Source organism: Theobroma cacao, chromosome 7 (assembly GCF_000208745.1).
Source record: "Theobroma cacao cultivar B97-61/B2 chromosome 7, Criollo_cocoa_genome_V2, whole genome shotgun sequence".
Taxonomy (NCBI): Eukaryota; Viridiplantae; Streptophyta; class Magnoliopsida; order Malvales; family Malvaceae; genus Theobroma; species Theobroma cacao.
In genome coordinates this window covers 5,225,412-5,243,033 of record NC_030856.1, presented here as the reverse complement: position 1 = coordinate 5,243,033, position 17,622 = coordinate 5,225,412, and the positions used below count along the sequence as shown (strand labels likewise).

Sequence of the window (17,622 nt, the reverse complement as noted above, 5' to 3'; positions counted from 1 at the left end):
TTCTTCTATCTTTGCATTTTCTCTAATGTTATATTTTTCAACTACTAGTGAGGACGTTCATATGGGTGTCTTCAGCTTTGTTATGACTTGATTTCTGCATGTGGCATGTCTACTTTGAAACCGTCTGTATTTGGTCTGAATCATCACATGGAAAAGGCTCTTCGCTTTTCCTCCTTGAGAAAAGTAAGATATTGGTGAAGGAAAACGAAACAAGACCTCTTGGTTTAATTATTCAGGAATTAGTCAGCAAGACTGCAACTAATAGATCAAGATTCTGATTAAACTAAACCAACATGGTCAAGTGGGAAATATATGAAACCATTTATAGTAAAAAAAAAAATGTTTGCCGACACTAGAATAAAATAACCCAATTTAGCTAAAATGTTTAATAACCAAGAAAATATTAAATGATGACTTGAATAAAATTGACTTGCAAAATCATACTCATCCAAAAGGTAGACATGATCATACATCATTTTCTAAAGTTTTTGCAGCTTTAATTTCTCCAAATTATTATTTGGCTTTTCTAATCATAACAATATTTTAAAAAAGCAAAACAATGAGTTATATTTTGTCTTCTAATATATATTCATTGATATATACATATGAAAAGGGATATTTCTGGGATTAATTATTCTGTAATTAGTCAACGAGATTGCAACTAATGGATCAAGTTTCTGATTAAACAAAACCAACATGGTGAAGTAGGAAAACTATAAAAACATTTTTAATAAGAAGAATATTTGCCGACGCTACAATAAAATAACCCAATAAAGCTAACAATTTAATAACCCAGAAAATAGTAAACAATGACTCAAGCAAAATATGGAAATTGTGTATTTCAGTGATAGTGTAACTTCTTGCTTCTGAAAATTGTGTTTTTGACAATCTTTATTCTGAAATGGATTTGGGTTTTCAAATATGTTATTTAAGGTTCAATGTAATGCTTATTACACCTCTGGTTTCAACTTAGATTGTAAACTATAAGTGCTTGAAATAAGCTAAACGATCATAAAAATTTGTAATTTCAAAAGTTATGAAAATTCATTTTTAAAATTATTCCTGACCCATATTCAGCCTATTTTGCTAGAAATCTCAAAAATTTAAGCTATTTAAATATTAGTGAATTTTTGAATAAATAAATATCTTTTTGACAAATTATTTTTGAATTGGCATATTTTGAAAAATTTATTAGAAGTCTCCAAAAACTAAATTTTGATTTGTATTTAAAATATTTCCCCGCAACCTCATATTGTGACTAATTTTGTACTATAATCTATGAGTTTCTAAGTTTTGAATGTTTTATGTATTTATAAATTATTAAAGAAATTAAAATTGATTTTCGGTTAGCGAAAGAGATGCTACACCCTAAATACCTTAGAATGACAAGTATAGAATCATGGTTCATTTTGATAAGTTAGCAATGTGGGTTTCTAATTTTGAGTATTTTGAATTAATAGGCTTCGAGAGAATTCTAACTCATGGTCTTTTGATTTTGTTTTAACGAATCAGGTAAGATATTAATATCCCTTTGGTGTTTTCGCACCTTAAAAGAATTTGTCTCAATGTGATTTTTATACGTGTATATGATATTTTGTCTTATGATGTGTTAAATCGGTGAGCTTGATAATATATGTAAGTAAATATGATCTCTATATTGTTTTTTGGAATATGATTTCGATTTTGTTCTAGAACGTGATTTTTATTAATGCATGCATATATGACTATATCTGTGAATATACAGTTTAAAATGATTATGTTTTTTATGTGCATGAGATATGTTTTGAGAAAGTGGATACACTATTTTATGAAATTCGGGTAATCTAAAAATATATGTTTCTGTTTTGTCTCTTAGTATGGCTATGTTATGATCCTGCCAATAAGGGTTAAATGTTGGCCATGTCGACATATATTTTGTAATTAGAGATCGATCTCCCAACTGCACCACCAGTTACAAAATAGTGATATTTGTGATATCTATTTACAGCAGTCAATGGTTGCTTCTGATATACTTATGACCCATTCCACTATGGTTAATTGTGGTTTTCATATGATTATGACCTATGCCACTGGGGTTAATTGTGGTTTCTATTATGATTATGACTTATGCCATAGGGATTCAGTATGGCCATACCATGTTACAGGAGACCAATAAAAATATGAAATTAGTGTGAAATTGTGTTTTGTTTTATTATATGAAAGTTTCAAATTTGTGTTAGATATGTTATCTGAAGCGAAATTATATTTGCTTTTGTAATTTAAAAATGAAATTTTGTAATATATGTTTTGAATGAAATTACCCACAATTTTGTTTCGATACCTACATATGTATTAGTAATTTTAGCCTAAATGTTTTGAACATACTTAACCTGATTGAAGGGATGTTAGTTACTTACTGAGTGGTTGTACTCATTCTATTAATTCTCATCATTTTATAGATTTTAGCATCTTTGCATGTTTGGGGGTTAGACTTGCTTGGTGAGAGTTTTGGTTAGCAAGATTAGCATATGCCCTTGAATAATTATAAACTTTGATGTGAGTAATAACTTTTTAGTTTATTAAGCAAATGTTAGCTAGATCAAAATTTTGTATCTTTTGAAAGGCTGTATTTTAATATTATATTTTGAGACTTGAGGTTTTGTAAGATGTAAATTTTGAAAAGATTGTGGTGATATTGTTGCCATACATGCTTATGGGATTTGTCTCATATGTACGTGGCATCTATTATGTCCTAAACCTTGGGTTTGGGGCATAACACTTTATGCTAGAAAAGAACAGATTCATCATAGAAGCAGTTTAGTCTCCTTTGAATTGACATTTGATTGTTCCCTAGTCTTTGTAGAAAGGAAAATCAGGAATCTTATGGCTTAGTTTCGAATGTATAAATGTGTAGATTTGTTCCTCAATTGTCAAATGGAAGAAATATGCTTTCAATTTCAATGTTGTGAAGTTGGATTCGCTGAGTTGTACTCACCATTTCAAAATTTAAAAACTTTTTGAATCAGAACAGAAGATTCATCACGGAACTTCTTACTTCATAATGTTAGGTTTTTGCAGTGTAATTTGCTTTGGCTGTATGATTACCTTACAGTCAGTGTAAGCAGATCCTCTCAGTTTTCATTTTATTTTTTCAGTTAGTTATTGTTAAGATCTCTTTGCACGCTCAAAAGGTCATGGACTTATAGCTTGAAAGTATGTTTTATGTTGTATAATTTTTTGGATTGATGCATGTTGTTCATGATCATATCAGTGCCTATTCTTTACCTTTCTCCTTCCATTTTACAAGGTTTCAGTTAGATGCAATTTATGATATATTGTAGTTGCCTAGTTGCCCCTGCCCTGCTTTAAAACCAAACAAGAAGTTGATTACACTGTCGCAATTCAGTCATGCATACACCATACAAAACCATTTCTCTGCTGAAAAGCTATAGCTGTCTAGGCTCATCAAGTCTCAACAGGGCTAGAAGCTTTCTTTGTCTTCCATAATGATTGTAAAAACTGAAAATGGTGATCTTATTAGGTGCCTGCTTCTTTCTTTCTTTGCATTTTCTCCGATCTTATATTTTTTCAATTACTAGTCAGTACTTTCAGATGGGTGTCTTCAACTTTGCTATGACTTGATTTCTGTGGCACTGTCTACTTTGAAACCGTCTGTATTTGGTCTGAATCATCACTTGGAAAAGGCTCCTTGTTTTTTTTTTCCTTGGGAAAAGTAAGATATTGGTGAAGGAAAACGAAACAAGACTTCTTGGCTTAATTATTCTATAATTAGTCAGCAAGGCTGCAACTAATAGATCAAGATTCTGTTTAAACTAAACCAACATGGTCAAGTGGGTAAAAAAAAAAAATGTTTGCGGACACTAGAATAAAATAACCCAATTTAGCTAAAAAGTTTAATAACCAAGAAAATATTAAACAATGACTTGAATAAAATTGAGTTGCAATCATAGTCATTAATTCAGAAGGCAAAGATGATCATATATCATTTTCTAAAGTTTTTGCAGCTTTAATTTCTCCAAAATCCAGACTACCATCCAAATTCTTATTTAACTTTTCTAATCATAACAATATTTTATAAAAGCAAAACAATGAGCTATATTTTGTCTTCTAATATATATTCATTGATATATACATATCAAAAGGGAGTTTTCTTGGATTAATTACTCTGTAATTTGTCAGCAAGACTGCAATTAATAGATCAAGTTTCTGATTAAACAAAATCAACATGGTGAAGTAGGTAAAATATGAAAACATTTTTAATAAGAAAAATGCTTGCCGATCCTACAATAAAATAACCTAGTCAAGCTAACAATCTAATAACCCAGAAAATACTAAACAATGACTCGAGTAAAATCAACTTGCAATCATAGTGTCTAGAGAAAGACGGAATCAGCCAAAGGCCATTGCATTATTTCTCTGCTACTTCCTAAGCAGTTTCATTGGCTCCCCCTCCTACCTTTTAATTTCTTTGTTTTTCCTAAGCAGTAGATTGTTGAATCATTCTGTTTCACACATAGCTCATGATTGTCAACGTCTTTTTAGGGTTGAGGATTTCATATCAAATGGGTTTATAAGCTCAAATATTTATATTATGTTTACATTGGCACTGCGTAATTTGATTTTCTTAACTAAAATTATTATACAATTTTTGTCTACTACTTTATAATATCTTCAATCAATTTCCCTTTTTAATTCCTTTGCCTCATAAACTTAGTATGCCCCCGCATCCAATCTTCAATGAATCAATACCACAACTTGGTGTAGGGGCAAGCTAATATGGACTTGATTGGAACAATCATTGAGGTTATTAAGTTCATTGGTCAACCAGTAAAAAAGTATCTAAAATACCAAAAAAAATTCAGTCAATACGTGGATGAATTCAAACAAACTTAAGTAGTCAATGGATTGTTAAATTGTCTCACTAATAAAAATATATCTGTAATGAATAATTTAGGGTTGTCTGTATGACCCGACGATAATGTATCTTGATCTCTTTGTTCTTATTTTGATATTAATAAAATATTTTCCATGCAATTGTAAATATGACATTTGTTATATTCTATGATTTTAATGTTGTGTTACCTTAAATTAATTTGTGATTCTTATTGATGTTTGTTCCAATCCAAATGAGTTATTGACTATTTTGTGTGGAAGTATCTACTCAAATGTTAATACAACTATAGCATATTTAAATAAAAAAACATAATTCGTGATACCTGATGTGACAGTAATTCAATTTCTTTTAATTTTTTTTATTATTATTTTTTTAGAAAAAAAAACCAAAATGGCCTTTGGGTTTTAAGGATTTTCAAAGCCTACTTAAAAGCATTTCCGACATCCTTTGAAAGCCGAAAGGAGGTTGAAAGAAAATTGGACCTAATATAGCCTAATGAAGAGAAAGAAATAAAAATAAAATAGATAAAAAATAAACATAATATATAAATTAAGTGTCTACACATCACAGAAAGGAATGAGTAGACATAACCAATAAAATAATATAATGTAAAAGATAAATCAAAATTGATTTGAAATAGATAAATAATTAAATTATAATATTAATTTTTATTATCTTATTTTATATACACAAAAGATCATATACATTGTCACTTTAAAAATTAAATATTCTAAATATAATTTTTCAAAAATTTTACTATTTACGTTTATATTTAATTAAGAAATAAATAATAAAAATATTAAAAATCCTTTTAAAAAAAAGGTAACAAACCCCTTTCCTATTTTCTCTTCGAATTTTTTATCATAAAAAATAAATCATGACTAGGGTCCAACTCATAGGGCTTGTTTTTATGCAAAAGGAAAGGCAGAAGAGTAGTGGCCCCTTGCCTAAGGACTAGATGTTTTTCACATCATGGGTCTGTGACAAAGCTGTGCACAGACGCGGTTAGATGAAAGTCTCAGCTTAGTGAACCAGAAAAAACAGGGAAGAGCAACAAGCCATGATTCTGTTAAAACCTAAAACATCGTACTTTCTATATTCATTTTTTGATATTTATACATGGCAATGGCATAGGCATACAAAATCACATCATATCTGCCATTAAGTCTGCCTACACTTAACCATCAGTCTCATACTCACAAGACAGAATACAAACTGAAACAGGATTCATCAGGCAACCATAGTTCAAGTTCAATCTTTTCTCTTCTCCAGTATGCCTCTGCTAAGATCACGGGGATACAGTTTTAGTAAGATTTAAACTCGAGTCATTTGGTAGTAAATCACCACCGTCCACAGGATTCATTCTTCAACAACATTTCTTAAAGGTTATAGGCATTTTTCCTACATATTTTCATTAATCTGAAGCATTATCCCATTTTCTCTACTCTTGAATATATTTCAATGATTGGTGAGGACTTTCAGATGGGTGTCTTCAACTCTGCAATGGCTTTATTTTTTGTGGCAGTGTTACTTTAAAACTGTCTATTTTAAAAAAAAGGAATTGTTTGCCAACACCGCAATAAAATAACCCAATAAAGCTAACAATCTAATAACCAAGAAAATACTAAACACTGACTTGAGCAAAATCAACTACCTATCATAGTGTCCGAAGAACGATGGAATCAGCCAAAGACCATTGCATTATTTCTCTGCTATTTCCTAAACAATTTCATTGACTCCCCCTCCTACCTTTTAATTTCTTCGTTTTTCCATCACTTTTGCAGGGAGCATATAATTTAGCAAGGAGCATTAAGTGCTGCTTCTGTTCTCAGCTTTTCTCCAATTCACTGCCCTTTGTTTTCTTTCTCTGGTCTAGCCAACATCGATCTTTCAGGAAGTATCAGCCTGCTCTAACAAGCTCTTAAGCTCTTTTCTTCCTTTCATTCTCCTGAACAGTGAGTAATTTTATTTACTTGATCCCTTGTCAGGCAATTTCTTATACATAACAAGACTGTAGTGAAGCAATTAGCAATGGTCTCGAAATATGAACTCTAACCTTAAAAATATTGCTTTCTTTCTCCACGTAAATTTCTTTTAGCAGAGTGCTAGTGTGCTGACAATAGCAAGCAAGTTTACTGGTTGTATTACTTTCTGGACCTTTCTTCTCCCCAACTTCTACTATTCCAATAACTATCTGTCTGTGAGGTCAGCTACTTTCTTAATCTCCCTTTATTTTTATTCACACAAATTGCAAGAATATTTGCTTACCATCTTAATACTGGTGAAGTTTATTTTTCCCTTTTAATTGTTTTGCATTTGATTGTGGTGTAGATTGTAGAATAATTCTGTGTTTCCTTCTGTTATTGCACTTTTCACACATAGCTCATGATCGTGAATGTCTTTTAAGGGCTGAGGATTTTATATCAAATGGGTTAATAAGCTAAAAATTTTAACTTTTTTCTTTACATTGGTACTGCATAATTTGATTTTTCTAAGTAAAATTATTAAAATAAATTTAGGGTATACTACCTTATTTTCCTTTACTTCATAAACGTGATATGTCTCTGCATCCATTCTTCAACGAATCAATACCACAATTTGGTGCAGGGACAAGCTATAATATGGACTTGATTGGACAAATCATTGATCCCATTGGTCAATCAGCCAGAAAGTATCTCAGATACCACAGAAAATTCAGTGAATATGTGGATGATTTCAAACAAGCTCAAGCAGATTTAAATAACCGCAAGATGGATATTCATCAACAATTGCAAGACGAGCATCGTCCTGGGAAAAAGCCAAAGCTGGAAGTTGAAAGTTGGTTCAACAAAGTAGAGGAGAAGCTTGATCATGCTCAACGTGTTGAAGACAAAGTCAGTGAAGGGACATACCTCTTTCGTTCTTGCTTAGGGAAGCTTCTTGATGAAACGACTCAAGCAATGAAGACAGTATATGATAAAGGTCAGTTCTCCGGGAGCTTGGTGGTTAACGACTCCTCGACCATAGCTGCTGAACTACCAACACCAGAAATAACAGGTGAAACTAATGTGGGAGAGGAAATTCGTAAGTATTTGATGGGGGATGAAGTTAGAATGATTGGAGTGAGTGGGATGGGAGGAATCGGTAAAACAACCATAATGAAGCATGTCCATAATAGGTTGTTGAAAGAAGATAAGTTTAAGAAATTGATTTGGGCAACTGTATCCCAAGACTTTGATGTTCGCCGGCTACAAAATGACATTGCAAGCCAATTAGAAAAAACCTTGTCGGATGATAAAAATACAACTATTAGGGCTGGAGAGCTATTAGAAATGTTGAGGAAACAAGGGAGCTTTTTGCTAATATTAGATGATGTATGGAGCAGCTTCTCTTTTGAGGATGTTGGAATCCTTGAGCCAACAACAGATAATGGATGCAAGTTAGTGTTGACAACACGCTCCGCAAAGGTTGTTCGAGAAATGGATTGTAAGAAAGTCCAAGTGCCCTATCTTTTAACGGATGAGGCGATGCAATTATTCTTAAGCAAAGTCGGACAAGACATGTTGCCCAATCCAAATTTAGAGTCGATTATGAAGGATGTTGTCTGCGAATGTGGTGGTCTCCCACTTGCAATTGTCACAATAGCTGGTTGTATGAGGGGAATATCTGATCCCCTAGTGTGGAGAAATGCTTTGAATGAATTGAGAGGTTACATAAGAAACATCGATGAGATGGAAGAAAAGGTGTTTAGATGTTTAAGATTCAGCTACGATCGTATGAAACAAAAAGATCAAGATTGTTTTTTATGGGGTGCATTATTTCCTGAAGATTATGTGATCGATAAAAAGGAAATAGTTGAACGTTGGATGGAAGCAGGACTTATAGATGAAATGGAAACTAGACAAGAAATGCAGAATAATGGTCATTCTATTTTACAGAAGCTTGAAGAAAATTGTTTGTTGGAAAGGGAGGATGAGGGTACAAGCATAAAGATGCATGATGTTGTGAGAGATATGGCTTTACATATCACAAGAAAAAGATTTTATGTAAAAGCCGGTAAGCAATTGGAACATTTACCTGAATGGGGTGAAGATGTCGAAAAGGTTTCCTTGATGCTGAGTTCCATATCAAAAATCCCTCAAAATATGCTGTCTCCAAAATGTCAAAAACTCACAACTTTGTTGCTCATAAACAATTCCTTGGAAGAAATTCCCGTATCTTTTTTTGAATACATGCCTAATCTTAAGATTCTTGATCTTACTTGGAATCCTATTCGGGAGTTGCCTAATTCTATCTCCAATTTAAAGAAGCTCACAACATTGTTGCTTCGTTATTGCATAGAATTAGAGAATGTGCCATCTCTATCAAAGCTTCAAGCTTTGAAGAAATTGAATCTTTTAGGCACAAGGATCCAGAAAATCCCTCAAGGTTTGGAAATGTTGATAAATCTTAGATATCTCAATCTTGGATGGACCACAAGTTTAAAAGAGATCCCCGATGGAATATTCTCAAAACTGTATGATCTTCAACACTTGATCATATCCCCAGCAACATCAAGAGCAGAAGAGATGAAGACATTGAACAAGTTGGAGGTTTTACAAGTTTGCTTCAATGACATGCATGACCTGAGCGTGTATGCTGGTCAAAGAAAAAGGCCTAACTATTACAATATTTTTGTGGGGCGGCACAACTTGACGGATATTGATTTTGGTAGTAAATCTGTTACGATTAGCGGTTCCAATATGAAAATTGAAAATTCAATTATACTTCCATCTGATATTCAAGGACTACATCTAACAGCATGTGAACGCAACGGAGCAAGTTTTAGCGATATTGTTGGATCAGAAGGTGTAACTGATTTGAAGAAATGTACAATTGATGATTGCAATGGGTTGGAGTCCATATTTTCCTCACGATGTGCATCACTCCGGACGATTGAGATTCTCTCACTAGCATATTTGTGGAATTTGAAAATCATTGTTGGGGAGTCAATACCACCAGAGCCTGGCACCTTTTCCAATCTTAAAGTAATTTTTGTATCAGAGTGTGCAAAATTAAAGAATTTGTTTTCAGCAAAGTGGGTTCCCCAGAATCTCCACAACTTGGAAGAGATTCATGTTGAGAACTGTGAAGAAATGGAGGAAATAATGGCATCGGAGAAAGAAGGAATGAGTACAGATAACAATGTCATGTTTACTCTTCCCAAATTAAAGATATTGAAATTGAGTGATCTGCCAGAATTGAAGAGCATTTGCAGAACAAATGAAGTAATGATTTGTGATTCTCTCCAACAGATTAAGATATTGAATTGCCCAAAGCTAAAACGGATCCCTCTGTATCTTCCCCTGCTTGAGCTTGACAATAGTCAACCATCTTCTCCTCCTTCTCTTGAAGAAATTCTTGTATATCCAAAGGAATGGTGGGAATCAGTGGAGTGGGACCATCCCAACGCTAAGAATGTCCTTCTACCTTTGCTCAAGTTCTGGGATGTCAGCATTCCTGGATGGAAGCAAGCTAATTGATGAACTGCTTTAAAAGCATAATGTGAGTCCTTTTTTTATCATACAAATGCAAAATCTAGTTTCATATTATTTTCTTTTCATTTCAGTTTCTGTGTTTGTAACATATACTAATATAACTACTCTTATTTTGTTTCACTCTTTCGCTAGGTGCACACAATGGGAAAGAAGGTTCCAATCAGGCCCAAATGCTGAAGTAAAACCGCAATTCAAACATCTTGATTTCTGATGTTTTATGCTTTGTAATTCTAGATTCAATTCATCCCTTTCTTCTTCACCAATTAGTGTTTGTTAGTTGAACTCTTCCAAATTGTGATTGATAAGCTCTATTTCACACTCTCAAAAAAAGGGTGTTGGTTTTCTACCATCAAAACAAGAGACTAAGCTTTATTGTATGATTTAATTTGAAGTAAGGTTGTGAACTACATTATTCAGTGATTAATACATGTCTATCAACACTAGAACGTTTTTATTATCCTTGTTTTGCTCTTGTATCGACTCACCCATGGACAGCTGCTCGAGTGATTAGGAATGTAGAAGCCATGCACATAATTTATGGCAATGTTTCTGATGTAGAGAAAAAGTTGCTGGATGAAATGCCACACCAAAACCCTAAGTATTGTTTATAATCTTTCTTTTCTTCATAATTTAATCATAAACCTTCATTTAGTTTTTTTTTTTCCCTTTTGGTGACTCTTTCATTCTATATGTGTGCAGGGGTATGTGTAGTATAAATATTCAATTTCTGCCACAATGTGAGAAGCATAAATGGTATTCCTTCCTTGAAACATGCAATAGTCTGTCTCCACTTTTCAAACTGATTTTGCTACTCTGTAACACATGAATTTTTATTTGTTCAACTTAGAGTTAAGACTCGTAACATAGAGTTCCTTTCTTCTTGTATTTGCATATTTGAGATTCTTTTATCTTGTTTAAATTGTTTCCTATTTCATGAAAAAGAAAATACCATATTTTAGCTAGAACTAAGAATCAGAGATGTGATCCTTTTTCCTTGGATGCATTGTCCTGTTCTAAGTTTGTTTTTTTTTTTTTTTTTTTGAAACGTTTTTTAAGTCTTGCCTGGTTGTTCTATGGGATTGTGGAACTTATTCTCAGCTTAGTGGGTTCTGCACTACATGGAAGAGATTACTGTTATGTATTGTGACAAAATGCCATTAAATTTACTCTCCCCAAACTAATGAAATTGGCATTAGCTAATATATCAGAATTGAAGAGCTTTTTTAGTGAAATTGGAGTAATGGTTTGTGATTCTCTCTTAACACATTCACATAGGTTTGTCAAAGCTAAAGTGGATTCCTCTGTATCATCCCCTACTCGAGCTTGACAACAGAAAACCATCACCTCCTCCTCTCCAGGAAATCTAGACAACAATCCCTTTGAGTTAGACTCTCTACCTCTTTCAATCCTAATCCACAAAAGTAAGTGTGCGCACTCACCCCTCATGCACACACAGCAAATCCTTTTTCATTTCATTTCAGTGGTCAAGGGTTCTAATTTATATATTTACCTTTTCAAGATGCACAAACGTGGAGCTGCTAAGAGATCAATAGATGTAACCCGTTACTCAGGTTATGATGAGCTCAAACAAGATACGGCTCGTAGGTTTGGCATAAAGGGGCAGCTGGAACACCAAGGGAGAATAGGCTGGAAACTAGTCTTTGTGGATCATAAGAACGATGTTCTGCCAGTAGGAGCAAGCCCTTTTATTCCTTTTCTCTTCTAGAGCTCTTCCCATCTCTTGTTTTCGTTGTTTGCTGCAGTGAACAAAATCTGAGCCATTTATATGTATGTGTGTATATATATATAGTAAACATTCAGGATTTGCTTGATCCTGTGATTTTCATTTTATTTAGTCCTTTTCTTGACAGTTTTAATGTCTGGTCCATTTCAGGGAGTTTGTCTGCTCTGTCTGATGCAGCAAAGATCCTCTCCCCTCAGGAATTCTAGGCCCAGCAGATGAGTTTGGATGGACATTTTGGGAACTTTGTCTTTCCTAATCAAGCCTGTAACAGCTCTGACATTGGAGATGCATGAACTGGTCTAGCAACAAGCAAATGATTCTTAGTTGTTGGTGTTCATAGCTTTCCACAGGACTTATTATTTGGTTGTTTCTTTATCCTTCAGTAACTTACCAGTTTGCAGAAGGAAAAGAAGTCAAGAGATGATCCTTCTGTAGTACAATTTTGGCTAAACTTTAAGCTAGAAAAGAACAGATACTTATACAAGCAGTTTAGAATCCTTTGAATTGACATTTGATGTTCCTCGGGAGTACTCTAGTCTTTGTAGAAAGGAAAATCTTGAATCGTATGACTTAGTTTCGAGTGTATAAATGTGTAGATTTGTTCTTCAATTGTCAAATGGAAGAACAAATACATCATAGAAGCAGATCCTCTCAGTTTTCATTTTTTTTTTTCAGTTAGTTCTTGTTAAGATCTCTTTGAACCCTCATAAGGGTCATGGACTTTTAGCTTAAAAGTAGAGTTATATGTTGTTGTATAATTTTTTGGATTGATGCATGTTGTTCATGATCATATCAGTGCTTGTTCTTTACCTTTCTTCTTCCATTGTACAAGGTTTCAGTTACATTCAATTTATGGTATACTATAGTTGCCTAGTTGCCCCTGCACTGCTTTAAAACCAAATAAGAAGTTTATTACACTGTCACAATTTAGTCATACATACGCCATATAAAGCCATTTCTCTGCTGACAAAACTATGGCTGTCCAGGCTCAACAAGTCTCAACCGGGCTGGAGGCTTTCTTTGTCTTCCATAATGATTGTAAAAAGTGAAAATGGTGATCTTATTAGGTACCTGCTTCTTCCTTTCTTTGCATTTTCTCTGATCTTGTATTTTTTCAATTACTAGTGAGACTTTCAGATGGATGCCTTACAGCTTTGCTACGACTTGATTTCTGTGACACTGTCTACTTTGAAACTATCTGAATTTGGTCTGAATCATCACAAGGTAGGAGTGGATAAGGGGCCATTTGTCTTGCTCTCCTCTATTATTGCTTTTTGTCTTGTGTTTCACAATAATGCAGATATGAATTGAACAAAAACTGACAAAGTAGTAGACATATACTGCTCTTATAATCACCATTATCAGCATAATCAATTTGTTTTTATTCATCATTATTAGTATCATCATCCTGCTCTTGATAACAAGAAAATGCTTATGTAAACCTCTTAAGCTACTCATTCCAACATTCATTAACGATCAGCTACTAATTCTTTAAGATATTTTATTTACTTGTTCAATATTAACAAATCATAATTTTACTTTGTAATACCTTTAGCAAGTAAAGCAAATAATAGACATTAATTAGCAAAAATAAATACACCATACAGAGTCAAAATTGATGCCAAGAAAGTGACTAAAGAAAGATGAAATCAGAAAAAGGCTTCATTATTTCTCTGCTATTTCCAGAACAGTTTCATTGGCTCCCCCTCCTACCTTTTTATTTCTTCTTTTTTCCATCACTTTTGCCAAGGAACATTAATTTCTGGTTCTGATCTCAGCCTTTCTTCAATTCACTACCCTTTTTTGTCTCTGGTCTGGCCAACATCATTCAGGAAGTATCAGCCTGCTGTAACAAGCTCTTTTCTTCCTCCTTTGATTCTCATAAACTGTGAGTACCCTGCTTAGTTGATTCCTTGTCAGGAAATTTCTTTATATATAACAAGAATGTAGTGAAGTAATGAGCAATTGTGATTGAATATGAACTCTAACCTTAAAAATATTGCTTTCTTTCTTCATATGAATCTCTTTTAGCAAGGACGTTTCCTGATCAACCGTGACTTGATTGGACTTGATTGGACCAATCATTGAGGTTATTAAGTTCATTGGTCAACCAGCTACAAAGTATCTAAAATACCACAGAAAATTCAGTGAATACGTGGATGGTTTCAAACAAGCTCAAGCAGATTTGCATGACCGCAAGGCAGATATTCATCAACAATTGCAAGACGAGCATCGTTTTGGGAAAAAGCCAAAGCAGGAAGTTGAAAGTTGGTTCAAGAAAGTTGAGGAGAAGCTTGATCAAGCTCAACGTGTTGAAGATAAAGTCAGTAAAGGGAAATATCTCTTTCGATCTTGCTTAGGGAAGCTTGTTGACGAAACGACTCAAGCATTGAAGGAAGTATCTGCTGAATGTCATTTCTCTGGGAGCCTTTTGGTTAATGACCCCTCTACCATAGCTGTTAAACTACCAACACCAGAATTAGCAGGTGAAACTCATGCAACAGAGGAAATTTATAAGTATTTGATGGGGGATGAAGTTAGAATGATTGGAGTCTGTGGGATAGGAGGAATCGGGAAAACAACCATAATGAAGCATGTTCATAATAGGTTGTTGAAAGAAACTAAGTTTGGCAAATTGATTTACGTAACTGTAACCCAAGACTTTGATGTTCGAAGGCTACAAAACAAAATTGCAAGTCAATTGAAGAAAAACTTGTCAGATGATGAGGATACTACCATACGTGCAGCATTGTTATCTGAAATGTTGGAGAACAAGGCAGCTATGTGCTAATATTGGATGATGTATGGAGCAGCTTCTCTCTCGAGGATGTTGGAATCCTTGAGCCAACTAGAGATAATGGATGCAAGTTAGTATAGACAACACACTCAGAAGAGGTTGTTCGGTCAATGGCTTGTAAGAAAGTCCAAGTGTCCTGTCTTTCTACGGATGAGTCCATGAAATTATTCTTGAACAAATTAGTCGGACAAGACATGTTGTCTAATCAAACTTTAGAATCCATTATGAAACTCGTTGTCCGCGAATGTGATGGTCTCCCTCTTGTAATTGTCACGGTAGCTGGTTGTATGAGGGGAATATCTGATCCTCTTGTGTGGCAAAATACTTTGAATGAACTGAGAGGTTATATAAGAAACATCAAGGATATGGAAGATAAGGTGTTTGCGTGTTTAAAATTCAGCTATGATCGTTTGGAACAAAAAGACCAGGATTGCTTTCTATCTTGTGCATTATATCCTGAAGATTATGAAATTGAAAAAGAAGAGATAGTTGAATATTGGATGGAACAAGGACTTGTAGATGAAATGGAGACTAGACAAGCAATGCAGGGTAGCGGTCATTCTATTTTACGGAAGCTTGAAGAAAACTGTTTGTTAGAAAGGGTTACAAAGGGTACACACATAAAGATGCATGATGTTGTCCGAGATATGGCTTTACATATCACAAGAAAAAGATTTTTTGTAAAAGCCGGTAAAGAATTGGAAGAGCTACCTGATACGAAAGAATGGGGTGAAGATTTTGAGAAGGTTTCCTTGATGATTAATGCCACGTTAAAAATTCCTCAAAATATACAATCTCCAAGATGTTGGAAGCTCACAACTTTGTTGCTCTCAAACAATTCCTTGATAGAAATTCCAGAATCTTTCTTTGAACACATGCCTAATCTTAAAATTCTTGACCTTTCTTCGAATTCTATTCAAAATTTGCCCAATTCTATCTCCAAATTAGAGAATCTCACAGCATTGTTGTTTTGTCAATGCTACGAATTAAAGAATGTGCCGACTCTATCAAAGCTTCAAGCTCTGAAGAAATTGGATCTTAGAGAAACAAAGATCAAGAAAATCCCTCAAGGTTTGGAAATGTTGATGAACCTTAGATATCTCAATCTCGAATTTAACATGGGATTCGTACAGATCCCCGACGGAATATTGTTAAAGCTGCATCGTCTTCAGCACCTGACGATGCGTCCAACATTATTAAGAGTGGAAGAGGTGAAGACATTGGACAAGCTGGAAGTTTTTGAAGGTTGCTTCCCTGACGTGCATGACTTGAGCCTAAAGGCCTAACAAGTATTGTATTTGGGTGAGTAATGGATTCCTTGGTCACTGGAGGAATTTCAGTGTCAAACCTGTTTTACATATCATTCGCAGAGATTATAGTAAAATGGTTACATTTAAGGGTTTTATCATGAATACTGAAGATCCAATCGTACTTCCATCTGACATCCAGCAACTACAACTACGTAAGTGTAAAGGTGGGAGATCAAGTTTAAACGGTATTTTAGGATTAAAAGATGTAACTGATTTGAAAGAATGTACAATTATTGATAGCTGCAATGGGTTGGAGTCCATTTTCTCCTCATGGTGTGCATCACTCCAAACACTTGAGGTTCTTCATATGAGGTCGTTGAGGAATTTGGAAGCCATAGTTGGAGAGTCGGTACTATCAACGCCTGGCACCTTCTCCTCTCTTAAAGAAATTCATTCAGTTTGGTGTGGAAAATTGAAGAATTGGTTGTCAGCAAAGTGGGTTTTCCACAACTTGGAAGAGATTGAAGTTCGGAGTTGTATAGGAATGGAGGAAATAATAGCATCAGAGATAGAAGGAATGAGTACCGATAACGTGGTCATGTTTACTCTTCCCAATTTAAAGATACTGAAATTGGTTCATCTGCCAGAATTGAAGAGCATTTGTAAAACAAAGGAAGTAATGGTTTGTGATTCTCTCCAACAAATTGAGATATGGAATTGTCCAAAGCTCGAGAGGATACCTCTACATCTTCCCCTGCTTGAGCTTGACAATAGTCAACCATCTCCTCCTCCTCGTCTCAAAGAAATCTGCATAGATCCAGAGGAATGCTGGGAATCAATGGAGTGGGACCATCCCAATGCTAGGAATGTTCTTCTACCTTTGCTTAAGTTCCGGAATGCAAGGAAAACGCAATGGAAAGCTGTTTGATGAACTTATGTGACTACTGTTATATGGTTTCACTCTTACGCTAGATACATACTATGGGAAAGAAGGTTACTGCCAGGCCCCAATGCTGAAGTAAAATCGCAATTCAATCATCTTGATTTCTGATTTTCTATGCTTTGTAATTTTAGATTCAATTCATCCCCATTTTCTTCACCAATTAGTGTGTGTTTGTTGAACTCTTCCAAATTGTGATTGTTAAACTCCATTTCAGTCTCAAAAAACAGAGAGTTGGTTTTCTACCATCGAAACAAGGGACTAAGCTTTGTTGTATGATTTGAGTCGAAGTAAGGTTGTGAACTACTTTATTCAGTGTTTTATACATGTCTACCAACATTTATGAGGTTTTTATTACGTTTGTTTTCCTTTTGTGTTGACTCACCTATGGACAGCTGCTCAGATGATTAGGAATGTTTCTGGAGTAGAGAAAAAAATGGTAGACTAAATGCAAGATCTGGGCAATTTGGAACAAATCATT

General features: G+C 34.2%; 1 protein-coding gene and 1 pseudogene across 1 annotated transcript; both read left to right on the top strand.

Moving 5' to 3' along the window:
* On the top strand, positions 7,409 to 10,869 carry LOC18593996 (probable disease resistance protein At4g27220). The gene is made up of 2 exons (XM_018125215.1): positions 7,409 to 10,417; positions 10,543 to 10,869. The coding sequence occupies exon 1, from the start codon at positions 7,453 to 7,455 to the stop codon at positions 10,393 to 10,395; it is 2,943 nt and encodes a 980-aa protein (XP_017980704.1). The 5' UTR covers positions 7,409 to 7,452; the 3' UTR covers positions 10,396 to 10,417; positions 10,543 to 10,869.
* LOC18593995 lies at positions 14,217 to 17,487 on the top strand (annotated as a pseudogene).

Bases quoted from the DNA above. Each gene is read 5' to 3' on its own strand.
- LOC18593996 (XM_018125215.1), top strand. From the start codon at position 7,453: ATGTCTCTGCATCCATTCTTCAACGAATCAATACCACAATTTGGTGCA.